The sequence below is a fragment of the Rutilus rutilus genome (assembly GCF_951802725.1).
Source record: "Rutilus rutilus genome assembly, chromosome: 6".
In the NCBI taxonomy this organism is placed as follows: domain Eukaryota; kingdom Metazoa; phylum Chordata; class Actinopteri; order Cypriniformes; family Leuciscidae; genus Rutilus; species Rutilus rutilus.
The window spans coordinates 19,408,886-19,434,057 of record NC_140214.1 but is presented as its reverse complement, the minus strand read 5'-3'; the positions used below and the strand labels follow the sequence as shown (position 1 = coordinate 19,434,057).

The window sequence follows — 25,172 nt, the reverse complement described above, 5'->3', positions numbered from 1 at the left end:
GTGCTTCTCAGGTAGGTCTAAAGTCTCACACACCGTGCAAACACACCATATTTAGTTCTCTTTAGTGTCTTCTTGCACTTGAATATTTATACTGGCAAGGCTTAAAAATGTGCAAATGATAAACTTTTGTGATGTTGCAGCACTGGTCCAATCAGGCAACTATCATTGACGCTGGCCCCGGGCCATCGGGCAGTACTTATTGTCGAGCCCTGCTCGTGCAGGAGTAAAAAGAGTTATTTTATGTTTTGGTATTTCAAAAGAGAAGGTGAATTTAAAGTACACAGGCGGCAGGCCTACAAATGACAAAATTGATAATTTGCCGAAAAAAGAAAAAAAAATGGATCCAAAGTTTGTGGTCTAGTCAGTAATTTTTTTTTTGTTGTTGTTGAAAGAAATTGTATTCAACAAGCATGCATTAAATGTATCAAAAGTGACAAAGACTTTTACATTGTTACAAAAGATTTTTATTTCAAAATTTCTTTGCATTCATCAAAGAATCCTGAAAAAAAAGCATTACAGTTTCCACAAAAATATTAAGCGGCACAACTGTTTTCAACTTTGAGAATCAAAAGAAAAGTTTCTTGAGGACCAAATCAGCATATTAGATTGATCCGTGAAGGATCATGTGACACTGAAAACTGGAATAATGATGCTGAAAATTCAGTTTTGTCATCAGAGGGATACATTACATTTTAAATTATATTAAAATACAAAACAGGCAATTTAAATTGTAATCTTACTTCACAATATTACTATTTTTACTGTATTTTTGTTCAAATGAGTGCAGTCTTGATGACCCTTGCAAGAGGCTTCTTTAAAAAGCATAAAAAAATGTTACTGACCCCAAACTTTTGAATGGTAGTAGTGTTGTTGTTGTTGTTTTTTTGTTTTGTTTTTTGCAAAGGATTGTATTTCACACTTGAAATCTGCATGTTAAAGGTGCAAAGTAATATCTCCACTTAATAAAGTTTAAACCTATTGAAATTACCTACCTTGTGGTGGCCGCCATATTGAGCATCACATGACAAGCTTGCTAACTTTATCTTTGTAACCCCATATTAGCTGACACTTTCATTAGTAATGGGTCTCAAGTACACCTGTGGGTAAATAAGGTATTTTTGTTATGATATTGACAAGCAAAAACTTTTAGCGCTTTTGCCAGTATAAAGTCCAAGTCCACTGTTGTAACAAACCAAAAATGTTGGATATGCTAACAGTTTCCTTGTAGGATACAGAAACTTGGTATCCATCTTGTTATCTGCCAGCCTAACCATTTAGTTTGCTAAATAGATGCTGATATCTTAAATCTTCAGCTAATTGGATCCGTCTGTCACCTTTGACCTACCGCTCTATGTAATGGCAAGAGGCTGTTAGCCTAGACTGTAAACATAAACATACACCTGCAGTACAGATGGTGTCTGCTGTTAGGTTTACAGTCTCTGTGCATAGAGTGTTAGCCTCCAATTGTGGCTCTGAGCTGCATTGTTTGTGTCAGGAGTAGAGACACAAAAGGGACCGGGGGGCTTTTTTTTTTTAAGTTAAGAAGGGGTTGTGCTTGTGGGGGCTGGGATTCCCATCGGCACTCTGGTCACTTCTCAGTTTCGATATGCAAGCTGACATAATTTTAGCTCTGGAGCCTATTCAGCAGTTTGCTTTAATGCTTGGTCATGCGCTATTCTAGCGTTACGGAGTAAGGTAATCCAATAGAAAGTTATGTTGTTTCCTGTTAATTTTGTTATTATTTTGTAAAAAATAAATCAGGGCTTCATTTTTTTTTTTTTTGAGTGCTTTGTTGGCCAAAACTGTAAAAAAAACTCATAGCGTTGTCATTTTGGAAGCGATAAAGAGAACCTAACCTTTACAACTTTCAGATGTAGGAAACAGAAAATGAATAAATGGTTTTAAAACAACCATTTCACTCGCACCATTCGACTCTTGATCTAGTGCACACCATGCACTGTACATTTCCAAGTATAAAAACCTTAGGGGCAGCTCTAGCAAAGCTCAATTGACATTTCAGTTTATGTTACAAATGTAATTTGCATTTTGTCAGAAGTTATGACCCTGTGCAGCACCCTATTTCCATTAAAAGGATGTGCTCCCTACCTACTGATTGGAGATGTCACCCGAAACCATTCTGTTACGCAGAGCAGTGAAATTGATTGTGACACATAGTGTGAAGGAAATAATTGCTGATTCATAGCCTGTTGAGAGGGAAGACAGGTTAAAATGGAGGGTTCGATATGATGCTTGTTGTATAGATTTCACAACCGCCATTGCTGACCGTTAGTGCGGCAATGGCTCGGGTTTTCAGTGCTGGTCAAGTTCTTCAGCAGTTTATGTACAGTTTTGTCACCGTTCATTTTATGGCAGCGGTGATCTGTGAGCGATCTACATCACATCAGGATGTTTTCTATAGGTTCTTTTTCTTCATGTTTTGTGGTTGAGAATAATGCAGAGTGGAACCGATCGACTTGAAGCAGGACTGCTTTGGTAAACAGGGATCTTATGCTTTGGAATGAAAGACCTTGGGGTTAATAGAGAGACAAGAGTATGGGGGATTGATACACACTCCATACTAACATAATCAACACACCCCCAGTCCCAGCAGACCAGCACTCAATGGGAATTTATGAATTTATTAAACATAAAATGCTTATCCTGCCAACTATTTGCATGTATTAACTTTAGTACATGTAATTGTGCAATTTCATTGGGAACTGCAAGAATGAGCGTATGTATGTATGTATGTATGCATGTATAGTTTAAAAAAATGCTTTGGTCTTTTTGTCATGCAAGTACGTGAGCTTGGTGAGTTTGCTTTACGAAATTATTTCAATCATCAAGGGTTGTTGCTCCTCTTACTGTTGTTGATATTTGGATTATGCAAAATAACTTGGCAGGTTTCCACTTTGAGTCGATCATGCGAAATTAGCTTTGTGTTTTGCTTTGGATTTAGCATCTCTCATGTGGTAAAAACATCTTTGCATTAGACAATTACTGTAAAGCCCTATATAATATATAATTAATGCAAAAGACAGTGGTTGCACATTCTGATAGCGCTGCGGTATTGTTCTAAACATGTCCTTCTAATTGTTTAATTGATGATGAAGAGAACCCTTTCCCTCTTCCTCTCGACTCCATGACGAATGCTGAATGAAGCGTTGCTGGTGTCGGATCGGCTGAAACTGCTCATTTAACATGTCAGGAGTGAGTAGAGTGTGTGTAAATTATGCATAGCTCCACATTAGCATAATGTCATCTGTAAAAAGCTGACTGGAGTTGCAGATGTCTTCATTCGCTCTAACGTAAACTCCTCTATAGTGTCTCAAAACGGCACACCTGATGCTGATTTTTATATCTTATAAGGGTGCCTTTTGAGATGGCCTTATAAATATTGCTACACATTAACATGCATATTAAATGGACAGATATGTAATAATACAATATCTCCGTTTTTAATATTTTGCATTTGTTTTTGTTTTATTTTATTTAGAAAAAGTGAAGCCACAGAAGGTTATGAAATATAATTTGAATGATAAAATAATATAAATACGAAATGCATGCTTAAGTTAGTATAAATGAATCTATTTTTCGAATCATGCTCTGTTCATTTTATTGGCTGTTGCTCTTTGAGCTGTTCCCCTCTGACACATTTGTATTTGTCTGTAAAAATGTTTCAGGTGGTTGCTCACACCAGAGGTTTTAAGTATTAAGGCCCTCTCTTTGTCTTTCCCTTTCTGTCTCTCTTTCCATGTTCCTCTCATCCCCTGCTCTTTCTGTCCTGAAGTCACGGTAATCTGTGATCATGGCATTAATAGACACAGACAGGCGGAGGCGAGGTATCACAGCCCCTCCTTCCTCTCTCTGCAGAACGAGTGGCAGCCCTATTGTCTGCTGGCGTCGTTGGAGTAAAGTCCTGAATTGCCCGGCTTTATTCAAATGATATCACATTTGATAAAGTCATCTCTCAAAGAAGAACATCATATAGCTCTGACCCTATTGTAACAGGTATACAGTATCATTAAACTCTGCTTTTAGAAGATGTGATCAAACGTGGTCTTTTTGCTCTCGCTCGCACCCCTCGGGCAAGTACGTTCCACCCACAGACCAAACCCTTCAGAGTCCTGAGTCACACCCTAGCTCTCTCTCTCTTTCTGAGCCCCCACAACACTTCGAGCCAATCGGCACCTTCCCCAGGACCAGAAGAGCCCTCTTTCGGCAAGGTCAGTCTCAGGCCTGCAGCCGCTTTCTGCCTGAGGGCTTCGCAAATTTACTTTCATTTCATCAAGCTGTTATTGCTGTGAATGGAATAATGAGCTGATAAATATTGCTGTGGATTTAGATTTTTGGTTTGCCATTTCGTCTCAACATTTATTGACTTTTTCTAAATTAGGGGTATTAATAATATTAATATTAATAATGCAGTTTAATAAATTAATTGACATTATTATTATTTATACAATATGTATGTTTATTTTATTGTGTTATTATTGATAATAATAATAATAATAATGCTATTTTTAAATATTTTAATGATTTATTATTCCAGAATACATCATACTTTAATAATAATAGTAATAATAATTCATTATTATTATAAATATAAATCATTATTATTGTTGTTTTTGTCAATAATACAAATTCCCAAATACATTAATAATAATAATAATAATAATAATGTTAAAATATTTATTATTTTATTATTGTCAATAATAATACAATTCCAGATTACATTATGTATTTTAATAATAATATTCTCAAATATTCTAGTCATTACAGTAAATTACTGATTACTGATAAGCTCCTTTTTAAGTGGAATGTTCTTTAATAGCTTGTAAGTCCATTTCCTGTCTTTAATGGAAGTTAAGGTGTCTGTACCAAAATAAGTGTCAAATAGGCATTATCCTTTTCTATTGCAGTGCCCTTGATGTCTATACAAAGCCTGGCCCGGCCTGCTGTGGTTCCCTTGAGCATCCAAGGGAGTAGCAGCTGCTCGCTCAGTGTGTGTGTGTGTGTGTGTGTGTGCGCTCACAGACGGTGCTCTGTATATGTTTTCTACTGCTATTAATCATGAGTGCCCTGGCTAAACACTGTTTGAGTTGAATCTGTAAACATTGATAGGCGTCCTTGTGCAACTGGAAAGGTTTGATATGGGCTTTAGGCACATGTTTATTTCATTTCTAGGGAGGAGGGGGACTTAATGCTCAATAGGATGTGAGGTCACGGGCTTGGTACATATGCCCCAGCATCAACATTTCTATTCAGTTGAAGTCTAATATGTCAAAATATCATTCCTAAATATCTTCTCCTCAAATTAGTTCTGCTCTACACATTAGATGTCAAGAAATGAGTTTATATCAATTAACCTGAACCTGTAATCCTGTTTTCTTTTAATCAATCAACTTGCTACTTTCCATGAAGTCCAAAATCATTGGTCATAAATGGCTTCATAAATGTGCACATTTGACATGATTGCATGGGCTGATTTTTTTTTAGAAAAGGAGGAGAAAATTATCGTCCGTTTCTAGCTGCAAGGTCTGGGTGTTTGACCAAGCACACTTGTCTGCTCTTCAAAAATTGTTTTCCAAGCCGGTTATGTTCATGTGCTCTGGGTTCCCATGATGTGGTGGTGTGTATTTTTCCACTCACAAATGTGAATCTCAATCGAGTGCTGCACTTCAGAGAGCAACTCAGCCTAAACCAATCAGCAGTGTCGTCGAGCCAAGGCTTGGTATGATGCCGTTTAGAATGCAAGTGACAAAATGCCCCCCGGAAACTTCCATTTGCCAGTGGGCATCTTATTAATCACGATTATCATACCATTATCATACAATCACACCCTAATCGTACATGCAGGGTCCCATCTGTGGTGTGCGCGTGTGTGTGCATGGAATATTTTCTGTGTAGAAAGGTGCTTAAATATTAATCCTGTCTATCATTTTAAACTTCATTTTACAACTGCATTGAGTATTCCATTGAATCGAAATGGATGAATTGCCTCCAGTGAAAGATCTAATTAATTCCATTAATTGCAGCAGAGAATGGGTTGGCTGCTGTTTGTTTGCACTGGCTGAATGACAGCTCTGATAGTGAGTGAGGCAGATAAAGGCTCTTTGCTATGGATCAGTGGATTGCCCGCAAGTTTTTAATTCAGTGATGTCAGAAGTCACTTAAATGGCTGTTTGTGAAAAGGAAAATATCAGACCGCTGTCTTGTTAAAACGCATCACAAATAATCCAGGTCATAGAAGTTCAGTTTAGACAATGATGCACTTTCTATTCAGCTCCGTTTTGATTTTGGCTGCAGGTATATATATATATATTTTTTTTTTGCATATTATAATATTTAGATTATTAAATGGTTACCTATCCTGCAATAAATTATGCTGAAAACTCCGAAATTATTTTTTAAGTGAATAATTTTGCCCTCGTTTGACCTTCTTCAGCAGTAGCCCTACAGCACTTTTTAATTTAGAGTGCACTGAATACAAACATCCCTCTTATGACTCTCTGATTCCACAACAGCATCTCTCCTTCAGGAAAGAGGCCCAGCGGCATGACCGTCTTCCCTCTCTGTCGGTGCGGTTTCAATGGCAATTCTAATACTGAGAGTGGAAGACAACAGGCAGAGCATGATTCTAATGAAACATCCTCCCATTGTCCTCTTAATCATCTCCGTTATTGAATGCAGTGCAATCCACACCTGGCTCCAACCCTGGAGAGATTCGGCTGCCTCTATCTCTCCCTCTCCCTCCTGCTCCGTTGCTCTCTCTTTCTCTCTCTCTCTCTCTGTAAATGCAGGATTAGCCATTGAAAGAGCATGCTTGGTTATCAAATTCATACAAACGGCTTTTGCTTTTGTGTAGTGCTTTTAATTAAATCCTACTGGGGGGCTGGAACTGACCTTTTGAGTGGAGAACTGATTAAGTGCACAATGGCCAGTTATTTCTGAACCACAGTCTGTTGCATAGAGCTACTGATTAACTTTCTGTTTAGGATGACTTGGCTTGAATCTCATTCACACACAGGCCAAGGAGAGGAGAAAAAAAAAGGAGTAATCAATTCTGGTTTGGAATGTAGATTAAGAACGATAGCATCAGGTAATTAACACGGGTAAGAGTGGCATTTTTGTATGTGAAGTACAGTGAAAAGGGCTTATTTGAGAACCGAGATGGATATTTAAGAGGATAAATGTGAAATCAGGGTGGTTAGCTTTTATTTGAAAGGATTCATTTGATTTATATGATTTATATTGAGGAAATATGATTGTTATCATGCCCCTGAAAAGCTCGGTGCAATTATGTCAGATGTGCGTAATTATAATGGCAAGGGTGCCAGCAAAGTTTCCTCTAACATTTTAAATCTCTCCTTAAATGTGAGCATACTAAAGACAATCATTGTATATATTGTCTTGCCAAAAAAACAAAAAAAAAACATAAAAGGACATTTACCATTATTTTACTCTTCAATGCCACATGATCTCTTAGAAATCAGTCTAAATGCTGATTTGGTGCATTATGAAACTTTTTTTTTTTTTTTTGATAAATTTATTTATTTGCAAATAGAAATATTTTGTAGCATTATAAATGTCTTTTATGTCTTAATGTCACTTTTTCAACGATTTAATGCATCCTGTTTAAATAAAATAATTAATCTATTTGAAAACAATATATATATATACTGTTTCTCTATTTTATTTATTTATAATATTAAAAAAAAAATCTATTATTTTAAATATAAATTCTTATTTTATCCTTTATTTTCCTCTTCCTTAATTTGCTTTAGAGGTGATAAAATGACAAAGAAACCTGCAGAATAATTTCGTTTTATTTTCTTCATAGTGTCTTAAAGTAAATGCCAGAGATTTAAAGATATTGATGTACTACTGTCATTTATTTTTTCATGCACTGTGGTCTACATGGATTGTTTATTCAAATAAAATGTCAGAATATGTGTTTTTCGGTGCTCAGTTGTTGGTGTTTGTCTGTATTAGGTTGGATCTGACTTGCGAGAGGTTCTCTCTCCTCGACCCTCTGGGCGTCATCTTAAACACTCCTGCAAGGGACAGCTTGCCCCAGCGGAGACACTCACCAGACCCTGTCGCAGTCCTGGTGAGACCACATATCCCAACTGCATACAGTGCTCCAGACGGTTGAGCAAACACATCCGGTCTCGGAAGGTGTAGCCTATGCTTAGATGTGCACACTCTTTTTTCTTTTCTTTTTTTCTAACCAAACCATCTGTTACTGTGCTGCTCTTACAGTTGGGACACTTTAGGACCCTGTAACCTAGATGTATACACTACACTAGTGTTTAAAAGTTTGGGGTCAGTATGATTTAAAAAATATATATATTTAGCAAGGGCACATTAAATTAATGAAACGTATCAAAGACATTTATAATATTACAAAAGATTTCTATTTCAAATAAATTTTGTTCTTTTAAATTTACTATTCATCAAAGAATCTTAAAAAAAAGTATCATGGGTCCAACAAAAATACTAAGCAGCGCAGAATGTGAATTAGATATATGCATTTACAATGTTTTGAATTACATAGAAATGTCTATTTGCCTCTTTGACCTTTGCTCCATCCTCAGCACCTGCTGTATGCAGTCAGACACCCAAGGTGGAAACAGAAGTAGAGATGTCACATTAGATCAGCGGAAATATGGCAATATGGCACCCGCATGTTCACTTCCCCTCTTTTTTTGTCTTTGTTTCACCCCTCCTTCAAAGAGCCAGTGTTCCCAGGACAGCATATGTTTGATCAACAACACTCTGCTTCAGTCTTGGACACTAATCCGCTCCTCGCTGGACCTGCTCCCATGGGCTCCATTCATCCTCCAGGATATGAGAGTGACCCCTGGAGGCCCAGTCCAGCTTTGCAGGGTCCCACGGATCTGTCAAAGCCTGGGTCTCCCCATCGTGGCCACTACTCTCTCCCGAAAAATCCATCAGCTCTGTCTGGCTGTCCCTTTTCTGCTCCCTCTGGACCACAAGCACAGGTAATATTAAAGGATGTAGCATAACGACCACTCAAATCTATGAGACGACTCTGGCAATTGTGATTTGACAGGGTTAATGTACGACTTATAGAGGCTATTTAACCTCTTGTGATGCTTAAGGTATTTTGCCCCATAAACACTCTTTAGATCCTTTACTTTATCTGTAGGTGTAGTGTACTTCCCCTAATTAAATACCAAGTGCCTATTTGCCCTGTTTATAAGTTCTGTTGGAGCTGTGGCCTAGAGGTTAGTTCACATTACTTCCACTTATTAAGCTGTGGTGCTTATACATGCACCATGAGTTTGAATTTGGTTTGTGTGAAAAATGGCATAAAAAACCCCTGCTAATATCATGTAAATACAATTTTTAATGTCTACTCTAAATACATGAATGCACTTGTATAAATTTGGATGAATAAGGGTAAGCCTGTTTGTTCTCATGGACAGATGGACCCATAGGCTACGCTGCCCTCTAGTGTTTTTAGGCAGTTTTGGGCAATTACTCTGTTTCCAGTTTGGCTTCATTAGGCTGAGGCTGAGCTGGATCATTCCTAAATCAAGGTCATTACATTTTGCTTTCTGTTGGCCTTTTTCTTAAACGTATCTATACACACACTTTTAAGATGACCCCAGTATTATGTGTCATCCTTGAATCTTTATTTATTTGTACACCATTGAGTTGTGGATCTGGCCATGTTTATATGATATTTGATTCTCACATTGAGTCTTGTAGCTAATTTTACAGATTTTATTTCTATTTTAATCGTCAAGTTTCTTTGTCAAAGTAAGCCGTAATTCAATTGAATTGTCATCAAACAACAGCTCTTAGATTGGAAGTAGGCTACTATGCCCTTAGTTTTAAACTCTACCTCTGCATGTCAATCAAAGAAAAAACATCCTCAGTGTGGCCAATCACAAAGCAAATCACAGTGTCAATCTGCCCACATCAGTAGTGCCAGGGAATTTTGTTGCTTAAAGCTGAAACTCATTTAGTTTAAATTTTAGTTAGATGTATAAAGCATTAAATGACTACAAATTTGAGTTTTTTAATGCTGCACTTGACTAAGATGTTTAGGAAGAGATTCTGTAAAGGAATATAGTTTTTGATCTTTTTTGACGTTGCTGTTAAAAAGTTTGGGGTCATCATTTATTTGTTAAAAAATATAGTAAAAACAGCAATACTGTAAAATATTTAGGGCTGGGGGAATTAACGCGTTAATCTTTGCGATTAATTTGAGATGTTTAACGCATTAAATAAAAATAACGCAATTGACGCAGCACCTTTTTTTGCCTGGTTTTAATGACTTCCTGTTGCGGCTTCAATTGAAAAGGCCGAAAATATGCCGTCCCGCCCCTCCGTGGTCGGCGATCATGTTTCATTTTCGCGCAGCTTGTTTAGTAACTTCACGAGCTGGTCTTTTCCGCTCCGTGTGTGCGCCGCGCTCTGCGTTCCGCGTTCCGTGTGTGTCGGCACGCTGCGCTCTCTGCTCAATGTTCCGCTCCGTGTTTGCGCTGCGCGTTCTGCTCTGTCGTTAATGGCCCAAACGCTCCAATCATGTACCGATCACGCACTGGAAAAGCAAAGTTCGCTCAAATAACGTGAAATTTCTCAGTAGTAGACTTCTGTTTGCTGAGCTGGTATAGCCATGCTGGCCAAAAATGGTAAAATTACCTGCTCTGATCACATGCTCTGGTAATAATAGCTTTGTATGACTATACTTTATTTTGATAATTAGTCAAAAAATAAATCTGTATGTTGCATAGAACTGAATGAAGAATAATATATTGATATATTGATGTTTAATATTTTAACATAGGGCTATTTTTTGTCCAATTTGTGGGGACATTTTTCTTTTCTTTTTTACCCTTTTTTTGTGTGTTGTTTAATTTAATTAGTGATTCTATGTTTAAATATTGATAATTACAAGTTTGGGGGAAATGCGATTAATTGCGATTAATCACAGCAAATTGTGCGATTAATTAGTTTTTTTTTTTTTATATAGATTCCCAGCCCTAAAAATATAAAAAATGTATATGTAATAATAATAATAATAATAATTATTATTATTATATATATATTTGGTTTAAGGTAATCTGTTCATGTGATGGCAAAGCACATCAATTATTTCAGTCTTCAGAGTCACATGATCCTTCACAAACCATTCTAATACGCTGATTTGTCATTCAAAAACATTTCTTATTATTATCAATGTTAAAAACATTTGTACTGCATAATTTCTTTGTGGAAACTGTTCAATTTTCTTCAGGATTCTTTGATGAATAGAACATTCAAATGAACAACATTTATTTAAGATGGAAATCTTTTCTCACATTATAAATGTCTCTAATGACACTTTTGATCATTTTATTGCATTTAATGCAACTTTTGAAATGTAGTGTGCTTCTAAGATGTATATTTTTTTGGTAACGGTCATCTTCCCATTAATTCACTCATCGTTTCTCTACATGTAAAATTTTGATATAACTTTACTAATCCAGCAAGCCTCACTGGCTGAGCTTGTATTACCAACTGCAGCACATATCCATCTCTAATAACGGCCTCCATCCTACTCAGAAACCTGCTGTGCTGGTAAGAGCTGTTGCCAGGATGGTGCAGAGTGCCAAGCCAATGGCTGTTGCCAGGGGGATGCCCATTGCTGCAAGGCAGCCAGCAAGTGCCAAGTCTAAGATATCTGCCAAAACTCCACCAGCACCAGGGGTGGTGGGAAGAAATGTGGGTCAGAAGGTCAAGGTGAAGCCCCAAACTCCTCCAGCTACTCAAAAACGTCCCGCAAAGCCGCTAAACATGACAAACAACAAAGAGGTCAGTGTGATGTTTGTGACAGTCACAACTTTATTAAATGAAAACCTTGTTGAATAAGACATTAGCTGTGTTGTACTGTTTAGCATCATTTCACAGTTTTTGAATCAATGTGTTTGAAGGCTAGGAGTCTCTCTCTCATTTTCTCTGGACTTTGATATAAATGTGTGTGGTAATAGAGCCTTTCACCCCCATGCTCAAGGTCAGGCAGTCTGTGTGAAAGCTGTTCATTAGACCAATTATTACCTCTAACAATGCAGTCAGGAGGAAATCAATAGCCACTGTCAGGGCTGTTTCAAAGCCTTGCTCTGAAAATCAATCAGTCTAGCTTCTATCTGCATTCTCCTCCTTCAGTCATGTTCAGACAGCAGACATTTGCCAATATCAGCAAGGATTTTTGTTTGAAAAAATGCTTTAATTATATTTAGCAGAATGTCTGCGCCTAAAGCAATAACAGCAGAGCAAGTTACATCTTATAATGATTTTCTTTTTAATGAAGTGTTCATTATGAAAAAAAAGTACTAATAAATGTTTAAGCTTGCTGTGATTATAGCATTGAGTTGTTTATTTGCTTAACTGGTGTGTTTTATTTTATCCTCAGCATGATGAGGTGTTCTACAGGCAGAGGCTCCAGAAGCAGATGCGACTGAGGGAGCAGGTTATCAAACATAAGGAATGGATGCGATCTTTGAGGGCCATAAACAAGAAGCATCTGCTTCTGGAGCGCCTCCAAACTGATAGTTCCACTGGACACTGGAACAACAACCAAAATCAACAGAAACAGCCGTGCATTCTGAATTCTTGCCCTCGAAAGGTTTCGCACCAGCAGCCCTTCCATAATCCCCCTCGCTGTCTCGTTCCGGAGCGCCAACCGGAATTCCAGTCTCTGCCTCCACAGCAGCACCAGTACCAGCTTTTAGCACCCGCACTTCAGCCACCATGGCAACGAGCTCCACCGGCTCGAGGGAATCCATCAAGCCGTGCAACAGAGATGCAGCATAATCAGCCTCATCAGCGGGGCACAGACAGGGTGATGTTACAGGGGATGGAGCAAATCCCAAATCAGATGAACCAACATTACAGTAATGACGAGGCCCATGCAGCAGATCCACAGGTAGTTCGGCAAGGAGGCAAGAGGATATTGGAGCAGACAACTTCTGAGGGGCCTGTTCCCAACAAAATTACAGTGGTCAAACACTTCAGCCCAGATGTAAGTACTATACTTCCACATGAATTACCACATATAACTGCTACTTAGGAATTAATTAGTCAAAATCTCAAATAACTCTCACAAGTGCTGTGACATGATTCGAGATTTACAGATATTGGCCTTATTATAGGCTGTTACAATACAGTTTATTTTGAAGTGTCTGGTTACTGATTACTTACAGAACCGATTTTAAATATTTATTATTATATTACAGTGACACAATAATAACTAAATAAACATTAAACCACAAAAAGTATGCATTATGAATGTTTTGATGATGATAATGATGATATATTTATTGTTTTTGTTGTTAACAACAATAATTTACAATGCATGTTTTTATTTTAATGTGATTATTATTATCATTGTTATTATTATCATTCATGATGTTATTACTATAATTATTATTGTTATTATAACTATTATTAAAATATTGATAATGCATATGTTTTTATTTCTGTAGTCTAATCATTTTTATTTAGCTTATCATGCTGTACTGTATGTCCAGCATTTCTGTAACAAAAGCATAAATGGCTGTTATGTAAAGTTAATTAAGTTAATTTTTGCAAACAACACATTCAAATATTAAACATGTTTACATGTTCAGTGAATTAAATAAAATCCGTAATTTCCAAACTGAATTAAGAAATAAAATCAAATAAATTTAATATATTAAGTATTGAAATAATCGCTCTCCTCCTCTTCCAGTTTTAACTTTTTTTCAACTTTTTAGCATGTTAATACATTTTGGTGCCGTTTCCACAGTATGAATTGTATGTCCATATATTATTGTATGACAACATGCACATGCATGCATAAACAAAAATGTCCCTTCTACCATTCCTCCTTCCAAAACAATCTCCTTAATTCACCCCATATATGAATTCAATCTTCCCCAGGCATGCAACATCACACAACGTTCTCCTTTCATTTCTGTCTTTCCTGTGTAGCCGCCCTTTCTCTCCCTTCTTTCCTTTCCATAACCTGTCCTGAGACGAGAGGCACGCAAGCTTTGGAGGCCGATGAAGATAACAGGGTGTCAGTCTTAATAGAGGTTGTGGTGGTGAGAGAGGGAGGGGGAGGGGGGTTCTTTGCGGAGAAATATCTGCGGACAGCCGAATCGATGAGGTTGCATTTGACAGAGTGGTGCGGGCCTGCTGAAAGACAGATCAGCAAGATGCTACCCAGGGACATTGTTCCGCTGTCAGTCTCATCCGCGCTGACAATGTTATCTCTCTCCCTCTCTCCAGTATCAAGTATCTTTCAGGTGTTCAGAGTTGGATGTCACCCCCTGAAGACGTTCAATTAATCTTTGGTGTGTGTTTGCTGGCATTAAATGTGTGTGTGTGTGTGTGGGCACATTCTCTTAATACCTGTAAATAGAGAGTTGCTAGTATGGCGGATTTGGATTGAAGAGCTTAGCCACAGATAAGGGAAATTAATTTTTCATCAGGAATAATAGCAGGCGTGCCAACAGGGAACACAAAGCAGGAGTGAAGGCGAGTGGGGAATTTGTCAAGTGTTGTCACCCCGGGATAATACTGCTTAGTCTGTGATTGGTGTAATGGAGGGCTGTGATTTCTATGGAGGGGGATTAATCACTTAACACTGTGCTGAGAGCAGCGGAATACAGATAGCGCTGTTTCACTGCGTCAGGTTGTGCTTCTTTGATTCGGGATGTCCTTGGGACATGTTTATAGCATAATATGGTCTAAAGTCGTATTCACACTCAATGCATCAAAACAGTGTGCTCCAGAGCAAGTAAACCCCTTTAACTAAGTATCAGCGAATTTACTGGCCAATAATGTCTAATTTCACTGGTCCTCATACATTCGGAGTTATAATTATTTTGGATGAAAACCTCTGTTCAGTGGAACTTCTAACCATTTGCATTTCTCACTGATGTGCCACTCTTCTCTCCTCTATTGGTCATTCAACTCAAACTGGGCCCTTAAACTTCAGCTTTGAACTTAAACTTCCAACTTGGAAAACTGCTGAACTCCTTGGCTCAAAAGTGGTTTCACTGGTTAATTTATCCCACCCAAATCAGCTAAAAGATTAAATTTAGAGATAAGAGATAAAAAAAATTAAAGAAGCTATGCGTTTGTATGGATTAACACTGGGGACAAAACATTTTTTTTCCTTTAGTTCACACCATTTGGAGGCGCTAACATACTTAAACTGTTTTGCATTATACAGTTTGTATTGCATGAATAAACTACGGTTCAGGAGTTTGGGGTCAGTAAGATTTTTTTTTATGACGAGTGATGAGAAAAATCATAAGAAATGTTTCTTTAGCACCAAATCAGCATATTAGAATGATTTCAATTTTTTGTAATCGAATTAATTGCATGATATGGCAAATATATCAATATTTGCTAAGAAAAAAAAGAAAAGATTTTCCCCCAAATTAACTAATTCAAAGACATTACATTATAGTGGCAGCAAAGTTAATAGTTCATAGTTAATTACAAGAACCTTGCATTTTGTTCCATTCTGTTGTGCTTCATCGAACTGTTGTTAAATGTGTCTTGTGTGGGCGGCTGTTTACACATTCTGTATTGGCTGCTCTCAGTAGGTGTTGTTTGGCAGTAGTAGTAGCTGAAGAAGAAATTGATGGTGGTTAAAACCTGAATTGCTCTAATTATTCAAATTATTTGCTCTAATATTGTTTTTTGGTATTTTTATTCTGTGTTTGTGTTATGTATATATTGACAACCCTAATACATTGTCTGATAATACCACAGACTGTCTCATAGACCATGTGGGAAAAATCAATTATGTCCAGGTCTGTTGTCCTGCAGGAAATGTTGTGATGCTCTGACTAACATCATAACATAGTCTGTGGGAGTTCCATTGTTGTACATCACTGTAGGCCAGTTGTTCTGACTGTAGGCCTGGGGATGCCCACTGCTTTCACAGCAGTGTAGTGGTCAGGTGTGACATTGAGGCCCAGCCAGCCGAGAGAGGTGCGGAACTTGAAGCAGAGAGAGTCGCAGGGAATCCTGATTTGTTTATGCTCATTAAGCTCTGAGGTGGGAGGTGGGACACTCGACAGGATGACAGGAAGGTGGATGCAGCATGGGAAGGTCAGGAAGACACGTGGAAGTGGACTAAAAATACACAGAGTGTTCAAGTCCATCCTTAGGCCTGCATTCCACCATTAGTGGTGAAAAAAGTGCATTTATGTAATTGTTTATTTCAGAAATGTTGAATTTCCTCTTAAATGTGTTTTTATATAGTTTTAGTCAAGTGGAATGTTTCTGTTGATTTTTCTATCAGAATAAAACTTTGGATAAGAAAAACTTTTCACACAAAACAAATGAAAATGACATGTTTAAGACACTATTTTAAGAATATTATGTTGGTACAGATGTATTTGATGCATGTGATCCTGTACATTTTTAACATTCCTATTCTTTTGTTGTTGTTGTTGTTGTAGACTATAAATGGAGTACAAGTTCTGATCTCTCTTCACAGATGAGTGAAGAGACTAAAGCGGTGACTGATACAAAGGCCAGAATTGTCACCCTCAGTATGCCTGATTCATTTCCACCTTCATTTCTACAATACGGGCTTAAGCTAAACCATCCCAATGAGAAGAGAGGATCTGGCCCTAACCAGCCCCATGACAAGGTAAATGTGTCTCGGCCCTTATCCTGTTGTAAACGTGGGCAAGTGCTGCACTTTATTCTTCGTCCTTCTGGCTCCTTATTTCTGTTAAGTATGCCTGTGGAACTTAATCTCGTGTTTTAAGGGGAATTTTAAGGTGCTGTCACATTCGCAAAATTTTGGCAATATTTTGCAGGCCAAAGAGGTCAATTGTCCATTTTCGATAGTTTATTGATACATGAAGCCCAGAAGTCACACTCAAACCAAACAGTTTTCTCTTGGTCAATGCAGCAAATTTGCGTTACCAAACTGAACACTTGCTGAACACAATTTATTCACTCTTTTGTGTGGATTCCTATTGAAATAACTGGATTTTGCAGCACCTTTAATCAGGGTAGACGCCATATTTAATTTGATGCCAGTGAAAGGTCTTTTGGATTGTGTGTTTGACAAAACATAAACATTGTCTTTCCAAAAAAATCTGGAAAAAATTGTTTGTAAAATTTTGATGTCTTGGTGACCTAAGACAATAGACCTTAGTCAGGGTAGCGTCATATTTAATAGTTTTGACAGGAATGAAAGCGCGGCTGTGAGGGAATGTGCAGTGGATACTGTTGTTCATCAGCATGCCAAATGTCTAATGAAACATATTACAAAAAAAAAAACTCATAACAGTTTTGAAAGTTGTGAGTTTTGAAAATGACATGTGACCTAACGCACGGTAATGAAAAACCTGGAAAAGTCATGGAATTTTAATATGCAATTTTCAGGTCTGGAAAAGTTTTGGAAAAATAAATAAACCCAGAAAGTTTTGGAAAAGTCACGGAAATTTGTTCACAAATATCTGTAAAATAGAATATGTTTTGTTGATAATATTGGTTAAACAAATGACAATACTTGGCATTCGGGCAATCAGTCACGTGACGTTTGCGTGGAGTAACATCTGGCACAGTCGCAGCTTGTACTTATGATTAAAACAAATTGCAAGCAAACAAATAGCATTAATAGTTATTCATTTTAGTAATGCTATGATATGATACATTTGAACATGGATTTTTATTGTTTTACATTAATACATAGACTTTCATGGAACATTAGGTCATGAATGTTTGCCGGGAAAGTCATGGAAATTTAGTGGTAAAAATGTGTATGAATCCTGTTTATGCAGTGCATGCCATTGTAATAACACAATCTCGTTTTCATCTTCAAAAAAATCAGTATGGCGCCTACTCCCTGACTAAGGTCTTTAAGATCCATTGACCACACTGTATGTCCTTTCCTTACAGCCTCATTTCCATTAGTGTAAAATTCAATATGGCATCTAACCTCACAAAGGTCTATTCTTTTGTTAGTCAATAGAGTAAAAAACATTGAGGCATCTCATTCGTATTGAAATATCAGCAGACGCCAGAAGGGCAAACTAAATTGGTCGTCCCGGCGTGCGCCTGGCGCTCGCTGCAGGTTGTTGTTCAGGGGCGAGGTATAGTCGAAGAGGGCCAGATGGGCAGTGCCCACTTGGTGCCTGGCAAACAGACGAGCGGTAGAGCGGGAAGAGGGGGGAGAGGATGGGCAAGGCTGCAGACCTGGTGTCAGTTGAAGGGCTTTCTTCATCAACCGCTGGGGTCCATCTGAAAAACCTGCTGATGTCAGTAAGACCCATTCAGGTAGGTCAAATCCCCGCTCCCCTCCCAACTCCACCACTCACTGTCAGGCCCGTCTACTCACCCTGGAAAGCTGATACGATCAGTGCAATTTACTGTGAAACAGCTTAACCCCTTTGTGAAAGTTAGTGCGCTTAATGACACGCTGTCAGTACAGTATCGTAAGATTGGCACTGCATTCTTCTGCCCTTGGTGTTTGTCTCCTTGTCTTCTAAAATTTGTCCAATTTTTAAATGCTCTTTTATTTCTTATTTTGTAAATTCTGTTTTATCTCTACCTTAATTGACGTATTTTGTTAAAACTTTAGGTTCAATTTGTAATATGTTAGGTATCACGCACTAACCATGAACAATACTTTTACAGCATTTAGTAACCTTGGTTATTGTTGATCTCTGCATACTAATATATTAGTTATTGTATGATCAACAAACATGAATTAACAATGACCAATAGTACACTATCAATCAAAAATTTTGGGTCAGTAAGTTTTTATATATATATATATATATATATATATATATATATATATATATATATATACTGTACATACATACATACGTATATATATATATATATATATATATATATATATATATATATATATATATATATATACATACATACATACATACACACACACACACACACACACACACACATATATATATATATATATGAATACATTTTTTTAAGTCGAATGCAACAAATACAGAAAAAAGTATAATTGTTAAATATTATTACAATTTAAAATAGCTGTTTTCTATTTTAATATATTTAAATCCTGTGATGGCAAAGCTGATTTTTCAGTAGCTATTGTGTCATGATCCTTCAGAAATCATTCTAATATATGCTGTGAATGAGCATTTCTTATTATTGTCAGTGTTAAAAAAAGTTGTACTGTTGGTTTTGTGTAAACTCATAATTTTTTTAGGATTCGTGAACAAAAAGTTCAAAAGAAAAGCCTTTATTTGAAATAATAGAAATCTTTTGCCACATTGTAAACGTCTGACACTTTAGATTAATTTAATGCATCCTTGCTGAATAAGTATTAATTTGTAAAAAAAAAAAATAACACTCACTGACCTCAAACTTTTAAATGGTAGGCTAGTGTATATTTATAAATTAGAATCACCCTTTATTAATTAAATGCTGTTATTGTTGTTCATTGTAAGAAGTAAGAACAAAAAGTAAGAAAGACAAGTGAGGAAAGACAGGTACGATGTAGCCACACGTGAGATTAAACTCGAAAGAAGCAGAGACAGAAACAATGTCACTATCAGAATGAAACAATAATACATTTTTAGAAAGGAAGTTGATGTGGAGACCGTCTGATAAAGTTTCTCGTTTGACCTGACAGTGTGTAGCATCTTCTCTACTGGATCTGACTTCTGCTTGTGTTTTGAGAAAACAGAATAAATGTTTGGCTTTGCTATGTAATTCTTCGTAATGCACAAGCCCCTCAGATGACTGAGCAGGAAGTAGGAAGCTCTGAGGATGAAGTATTCCCCCATAGTTCCCCATCCTTACTGCAGCCAATCACCTGCTGTTGCCTGGTCTGTTGATGTGCCTGTCAGCACAGTATGACTCTATCCCTGGTGTACGCGGATCTAAAGGCTTGACGGGGTTGAGAGGCGTTCGGCTGTCATGTCGTGCATTACTGCACAGAGAGTGAGAGGTGATTGTTCACTCGCTGACACAGAGGCATCATAGCACTGCCTTGAGCAATGCTTGCATGGCAGTCATCTGAATCACAGCTTTCATATGTGTTTTGTATGTAGGAGTAGGTGTGTTTTCTTTCTTCCAGATTAAGCCATTTTGTCCCCCCTGTGGCTGTCACTATGCATTATATTTGGTTAGCTGATAAACTACTTGGCTGTTCGTTTAATTAAATAAAAATATAATTATAAAATGAGGATTAAGAAATTAGTTTTGAATGAAAGTAGAAATTACGCTATCACTTATCATGGTGTTATTACATAAGATGGTAATCCTATCATTACTAGGATTAGTGTTCATAATGTTCTTTTTCACTTATCTTAACATTTTGTGATTGGAATAGTCATTATGAATTGAAGGCATATTGCCGTTCCCGATGCTGCGTATCCTAGTTAATTTCATAATTTCATAAAGCTCCGCTAGAGGGCAGTCTTAGTCGACTTGTTGAGGTCTAGGTAAGGCTGAATACAGAAAGGTCAAGACGGACAATTTACTATGCTATTAGTTATGGGTGTGGATATTTGATGAGTTACTTTAAAACAATTATTTTGAATTGTTTGTTTATTGTAAACCTTTTCAGAGCTGAAATTAATTTTAAAATATTTCTTACAAACTATAGTAAAGCAAGTGACCTGAAAATTTCTGAATGGCACTTAAAAAAAAAAACTTTCAGCTGCACTGCATTTATTTGATTGAAAATACAGTAAAAACAGCAATACTGTGAAATAATAGTTTAAAAATACTTTTTATTTCTATTTTTATACTTTTCTAATATGCTTATTTGGTGCTCTAGAAACATTTATTATTATTATCAATGTTGAAAAGTTTTATATAAATATATATATATATATATATATATATATATATATATTTATATAATATGTATATATTATATTATATATGCTATATATTTTCAATCTTTGATAAATAGAAAATTCAAAGAACAGCATAAATTTTTCATAACATTATCAAAGTCTCTGCTGTCTCTTTTGATCAATTTAATCCATCCTTTCTAAAGTATTCCTTTATTTTGAAAAATAAAGTAAAAATTTGAGTTTTAGAGTAGCCAATGTATTTAGCATTCACTTGTTTGAATCCATTGTAGATGTGATCAATGAAACAATCTGTGCGTGATTCATTTAGCAACATCCGTGGTGACAGGATGGGATCTACACAAAAGTCGTTTTCAAGTATTTGCTAGATGTTAAGATCTATACCACCCACAGCGTCCTGCAGTGACCAAACGGCTACCTGGAATGTTAAAACGAGCGGCTATTACATGCAACATTGATTCTCAGTGGCTTCTAATGAGCTGGCGGTTTTATGATGTCACAAGCATTACAACAACACCACTGACCCTGACAAGCAGCAGGCCCACTGTCACCCTATTAAAATGGACCGAGTACACTACTGGAAGGGGATAATGGGCGCCAGCCCGACATCATTACTTTTTAATGAGTGTCCCACAGGGGTCATACCTTTGATCTGACCTTTATAACCTTCTTTTGACACAGGTGGCTGTCAGGGGAAACGAACGCAGTGCTTTCATGTAAGTAGACTCCATATTAGTTTCCCAGCATGTTCTCGTTTCAATCATATTTGTTTATGTGGTATTGGGTACTATATACCATGATGCTCTTTTTTTTCTCCTTTTGTCCTGGATATTATAGACCCTTAAGTTCCGGTGTGAGAACAGAGCCTGTTACTGCTCAAACCTGTGTCAACTTCATAGTAAGACTGAACCGCTAAATCTCTCGGAGACCAACATTATCCAACAACATGTTGAGTAGAATATTTTCAGTTTTCTCCCAGTTTTGGCAACATTTTTGTTAGGATGTGATATTTGCCTTTTTTTGTGATTGTTGAAGACAGTGGTTTGGCAATTGTTTACATTTTGCTCCTGGTTTTCCATTAAAAACAAACACTACTTGCATGGTCCTGGGTGGCTGTTCATCTAATTTAGCAGAAAATGCAAGATATAAGATACAGTTATATTGAGTAACTTTTGTGCAGTCACTCTTACTTATGCATTATTCCTCATAAATGTTTTAAAATGTAGTGACGCTATGTGTCTGTGGAAATCGCAGATAAAAATGACCTATAAAAACAAAGGTGCATCGTGATGTAGAGAATAGCCTGTTGAAAACTGCCAGTAATGGCAAAACGCCTGTTTTCTATTTCCCCCCCAACAATATTAGCTAAAGCACTGAATTTGAGACAGGCACAGTGGTGTTTTTCATCTAGGGACCCCACAAGATCATTTAAAATCCAAAAATCCTGATTGGTTGATAGACAAAAGTTTATGAACATGTACGTTTATGTAGATACTGTGTCAGTTGTTCTCTGATGAAAGTTTCCAAAAGTTTTGACCGAATACAAATTCAAAGTCTTTTGAAATAAGTATGTATTTGTCTAATAAAGTAGAGTCGCCCCCTTTCAACAAGGGACCACGAATGCAGACAGAAAGATTGAAGAAATATGTCAATGGTGGTGAGATAATTACAGCCACCAATTTGAAAAACAATAGTTCTATATGATCAGGACCCAACAATTGAATATCATATGTTTTTTATCTTTCTGATAAAAGCCTGCCTATGCCACATTGTTTGACTCATGCAGCTGTCTAGCACCATCTAGTGGCCAAATTGATTGATCTTTTTTCAGTCCATTAATCAATTGTGCTTTAATTTTTACATTTTTAGAGCATTTGAAGATATTTTAAGCAGTTGCAATTTTGTTTATAACTTCTCTAAATATATTCAAGCAGGCTGTTAATAATTAGTTTAGATTTTTAAATAGTTATGTTTGATGAGCTTCATGCTCTGTGTATCAATAAATTATTTCTTAGGTGATTGTGGTTTGAAAATTGTAGGCTAAGTTCTTGTTTAATCCTATTCCTTAGACATTTTGAGAATTCGGTTTTTAATAAATTCAGTTATGTTTTCAAACACTGATGGAGCTGTTGATTTAACTTCACAAAAAAAAGAACGAACGAACGAATACCTTCCATCTGAAATCACACAGACCACTGAAAGAATACGTGGTTCACTGCTTCTTAGATACAACAAGACCGCCTCATCTATTGTGCTCCGCCTTTTGCTTGCAACAAATGTTTCATTCTGAAATATTTTCCAAGACTCTAACGTCTTGTCTTAGGGAATGTCAACATTTGCAGAGAGTGGCCCTGCTCTAATCCGGCAGACTGTGGGATAGAGGGAGGATTAGGGGCTAGTTTGTTTTCCTGGTCCCCTGGAATGTTCCTTTAGCAGTGCTTTTGTACCTGGGCCGGGCCCAAGGTCATCCCTCTGTCTCCACGCAGCTCCTTTTGTGTCTTCCAGCAAGTCTCAACCACACAGAGTCAACACCGCTCCCTCCTCAAAAGCAGAATGTGAGTGGAATTTCAATCCTTCTCGCAACACTCTTTAAATGTTACTTACTTTTCTCATTAAGCAATTTGAGTCCCCCTCCCCACCACTACCACCGATGTTGTTTGACTAAAATGTTGAGGGGAAAAGATCAGCATACCAGTGTATCTCCCAGCCTGTCTGCATCATTCATCACAGGTTTTGTGCCTGGTGTCTGATTGAAGTCTGATGGATTAACTGACTCAGGTGGGCAGTGTTATTGAGCTAGTCACTGCTTGAACTTGTGCCAAAGTTGAGCTTCGTTGCTTTCAATTATTTTAGAGCTTTACGTGAATGAGCCTTTTCACATCTCTACGTAAGCTCTTGTATAATGAGTTGAATGGCCTTTGAATCATCTCCATTCCCACATAATGCCTTGCATGTTATCAGAAATCGACCAATATGTGCAGTTAAAACGGTGGTGTTTTTTTTTCTTCACTAAGCCTTTTTGTGGCTATTTTCTGAACTAAAACAGTCTCAGACTTCTTGATATTTCTTCCAAGATTGTTCAGGACTTTTTAGGAATATGTTGGTCATGTTGAGCTTGATTTTACTATACCAGGGAGCCTTCAAAGTTATTGATTTTTTTTTTTTTTTTAAGGCATATTTGGTGCTGCCCTAACATCTGTCAGGCTAACTGCCATGGAAATGCACTAACAATCATGTCAAAGGTTACATAAGGATTAACATTTCAATTAGGCTAACTGCTTTATTCTTGTTATGCACAAGGTGTTCTTTTGTTTTTTTTCTTTTAGCTACAGATCTGCATAGTAGTTAATGTATCTATCGTGTTGGCTTTTTCATTCAATATGCAAACTTGACCAACCCAAAGGAGTGTATACACTCTTAAAAATAATGGTTATTTATCGGCACATCCACTGAACCTTTCCACAAAAGGGTCTTTAGTGGAGGTTCTTTAGATTATTAAAATGTTTTACACAAAGGAAACCAACTGTTCACTGTAAGGTTCTCTGGGAAACCAAAAATGGTTGTTCTGTGGCATCCCTACAATATTCCCTTTTGGAACCTTTCTTTTAAAAAGTGTAATAGTAGCCTATGTGTGAGTATTATTATTAATATAGGCCCACTTCATGTTGGGTGGTGACTTTAAATATTAAAAAAAGCTTCAAATGCAATGTCTCAAAACATTTCAAACCTAAGGATAAACTTCCTCTGTTGCTCGAGAAAAGATGCGCTGATGTTGCCTGTCGTCATAGGGAAACCTGGAGCACACAGTGTGTCAGAGCCGTAAAGACCCAGTAGATGTCGCACTACATACGCCTTACACACAAGCATTATGTGCAAAATGCATATTTTGTAGGTAGTCTATAGCCTATCGAATTCCTGTTATAGTGCAACAGAAATTATTGGTTATCAGAATGGTGACTACACTAATTATAAGGCTTTGAAATTGTTGATTGGGTTTTTACCTTAAGAAATTAATAGACATAGGCCAAGGCTATTTGTGAAATTAGTCTTTTTAAATAAGCCTATACTGCAGCATTTACGGGTTTGCAGTCCTATTCGAGATTTTGCTTTTCCAAAAATATGAGCCCAAACCGAACTTAATGCGCTTGTTTATTGAACCCCTCAAACAAAAAAACACAGATTAGTCAGTGGAAAAATAAAACATACGTCTAACGTTAATCGAAATTCTGCATTGTCTTTTCAATTCCTAAAACATTTAAAAGTGAAAAATAATTTACCACTGTTTGCGCGGGAGCGAATTATGGAGAGGTT

General features: G+C 37.0%; 1 protein-coding gene across 2 annotated transcripts in view; it reads left to right on the top strand.

Moving 5' to 3' along the window:
• Positions 1 to 21,966, top strand: part of rbm33b (RNA binding motif protein 33b) — a 28,342-nt gene extending 6,376 nt beyond the window's left edge. Inside the window, exons 6-12 of one of the 2 annotated variants that reach the window (XM_084410506.1) lie at positions 7,996 to 8,113; positions 8,740 to 9,008; positions 11,584 to 11,832; positions 12,431 to 13,039; positions 16,520 to 16,675; positions 21,543 to 21,577; positions 21,699 to 21,966. In XM_084410506.1, the coding sequence (XP_084266632.1) occupies positions 7,996 to 8,113; positions 8,740 to 9,008; positions 11,584 to 11,832; positions 12,431 to 13,039; positions 16,520 to 16,675; positions 21,543 to 21,577; positions 21,699 to 21,777 (1,515 nt within the window). In that variant the 3' untranslated portion in view covers positions 21,778 to 21,966. The remainder of the gene's footprint in view (positions 1 to 7,995; positions 8,114 to 8,739; positions 9,009 to 11,583; positions 11,833 to 12,430; positions 13,040 to 16,519; positions 16,676 to 21,542; positions 21,578 to 21,698) is intronic. The other variant, XM_084410507.1, reaches the window with a different exon arrangement.
• The last annotated feature ends 3,206 nt before the right edge of the window (positions 21,967 to 25,172 follow it).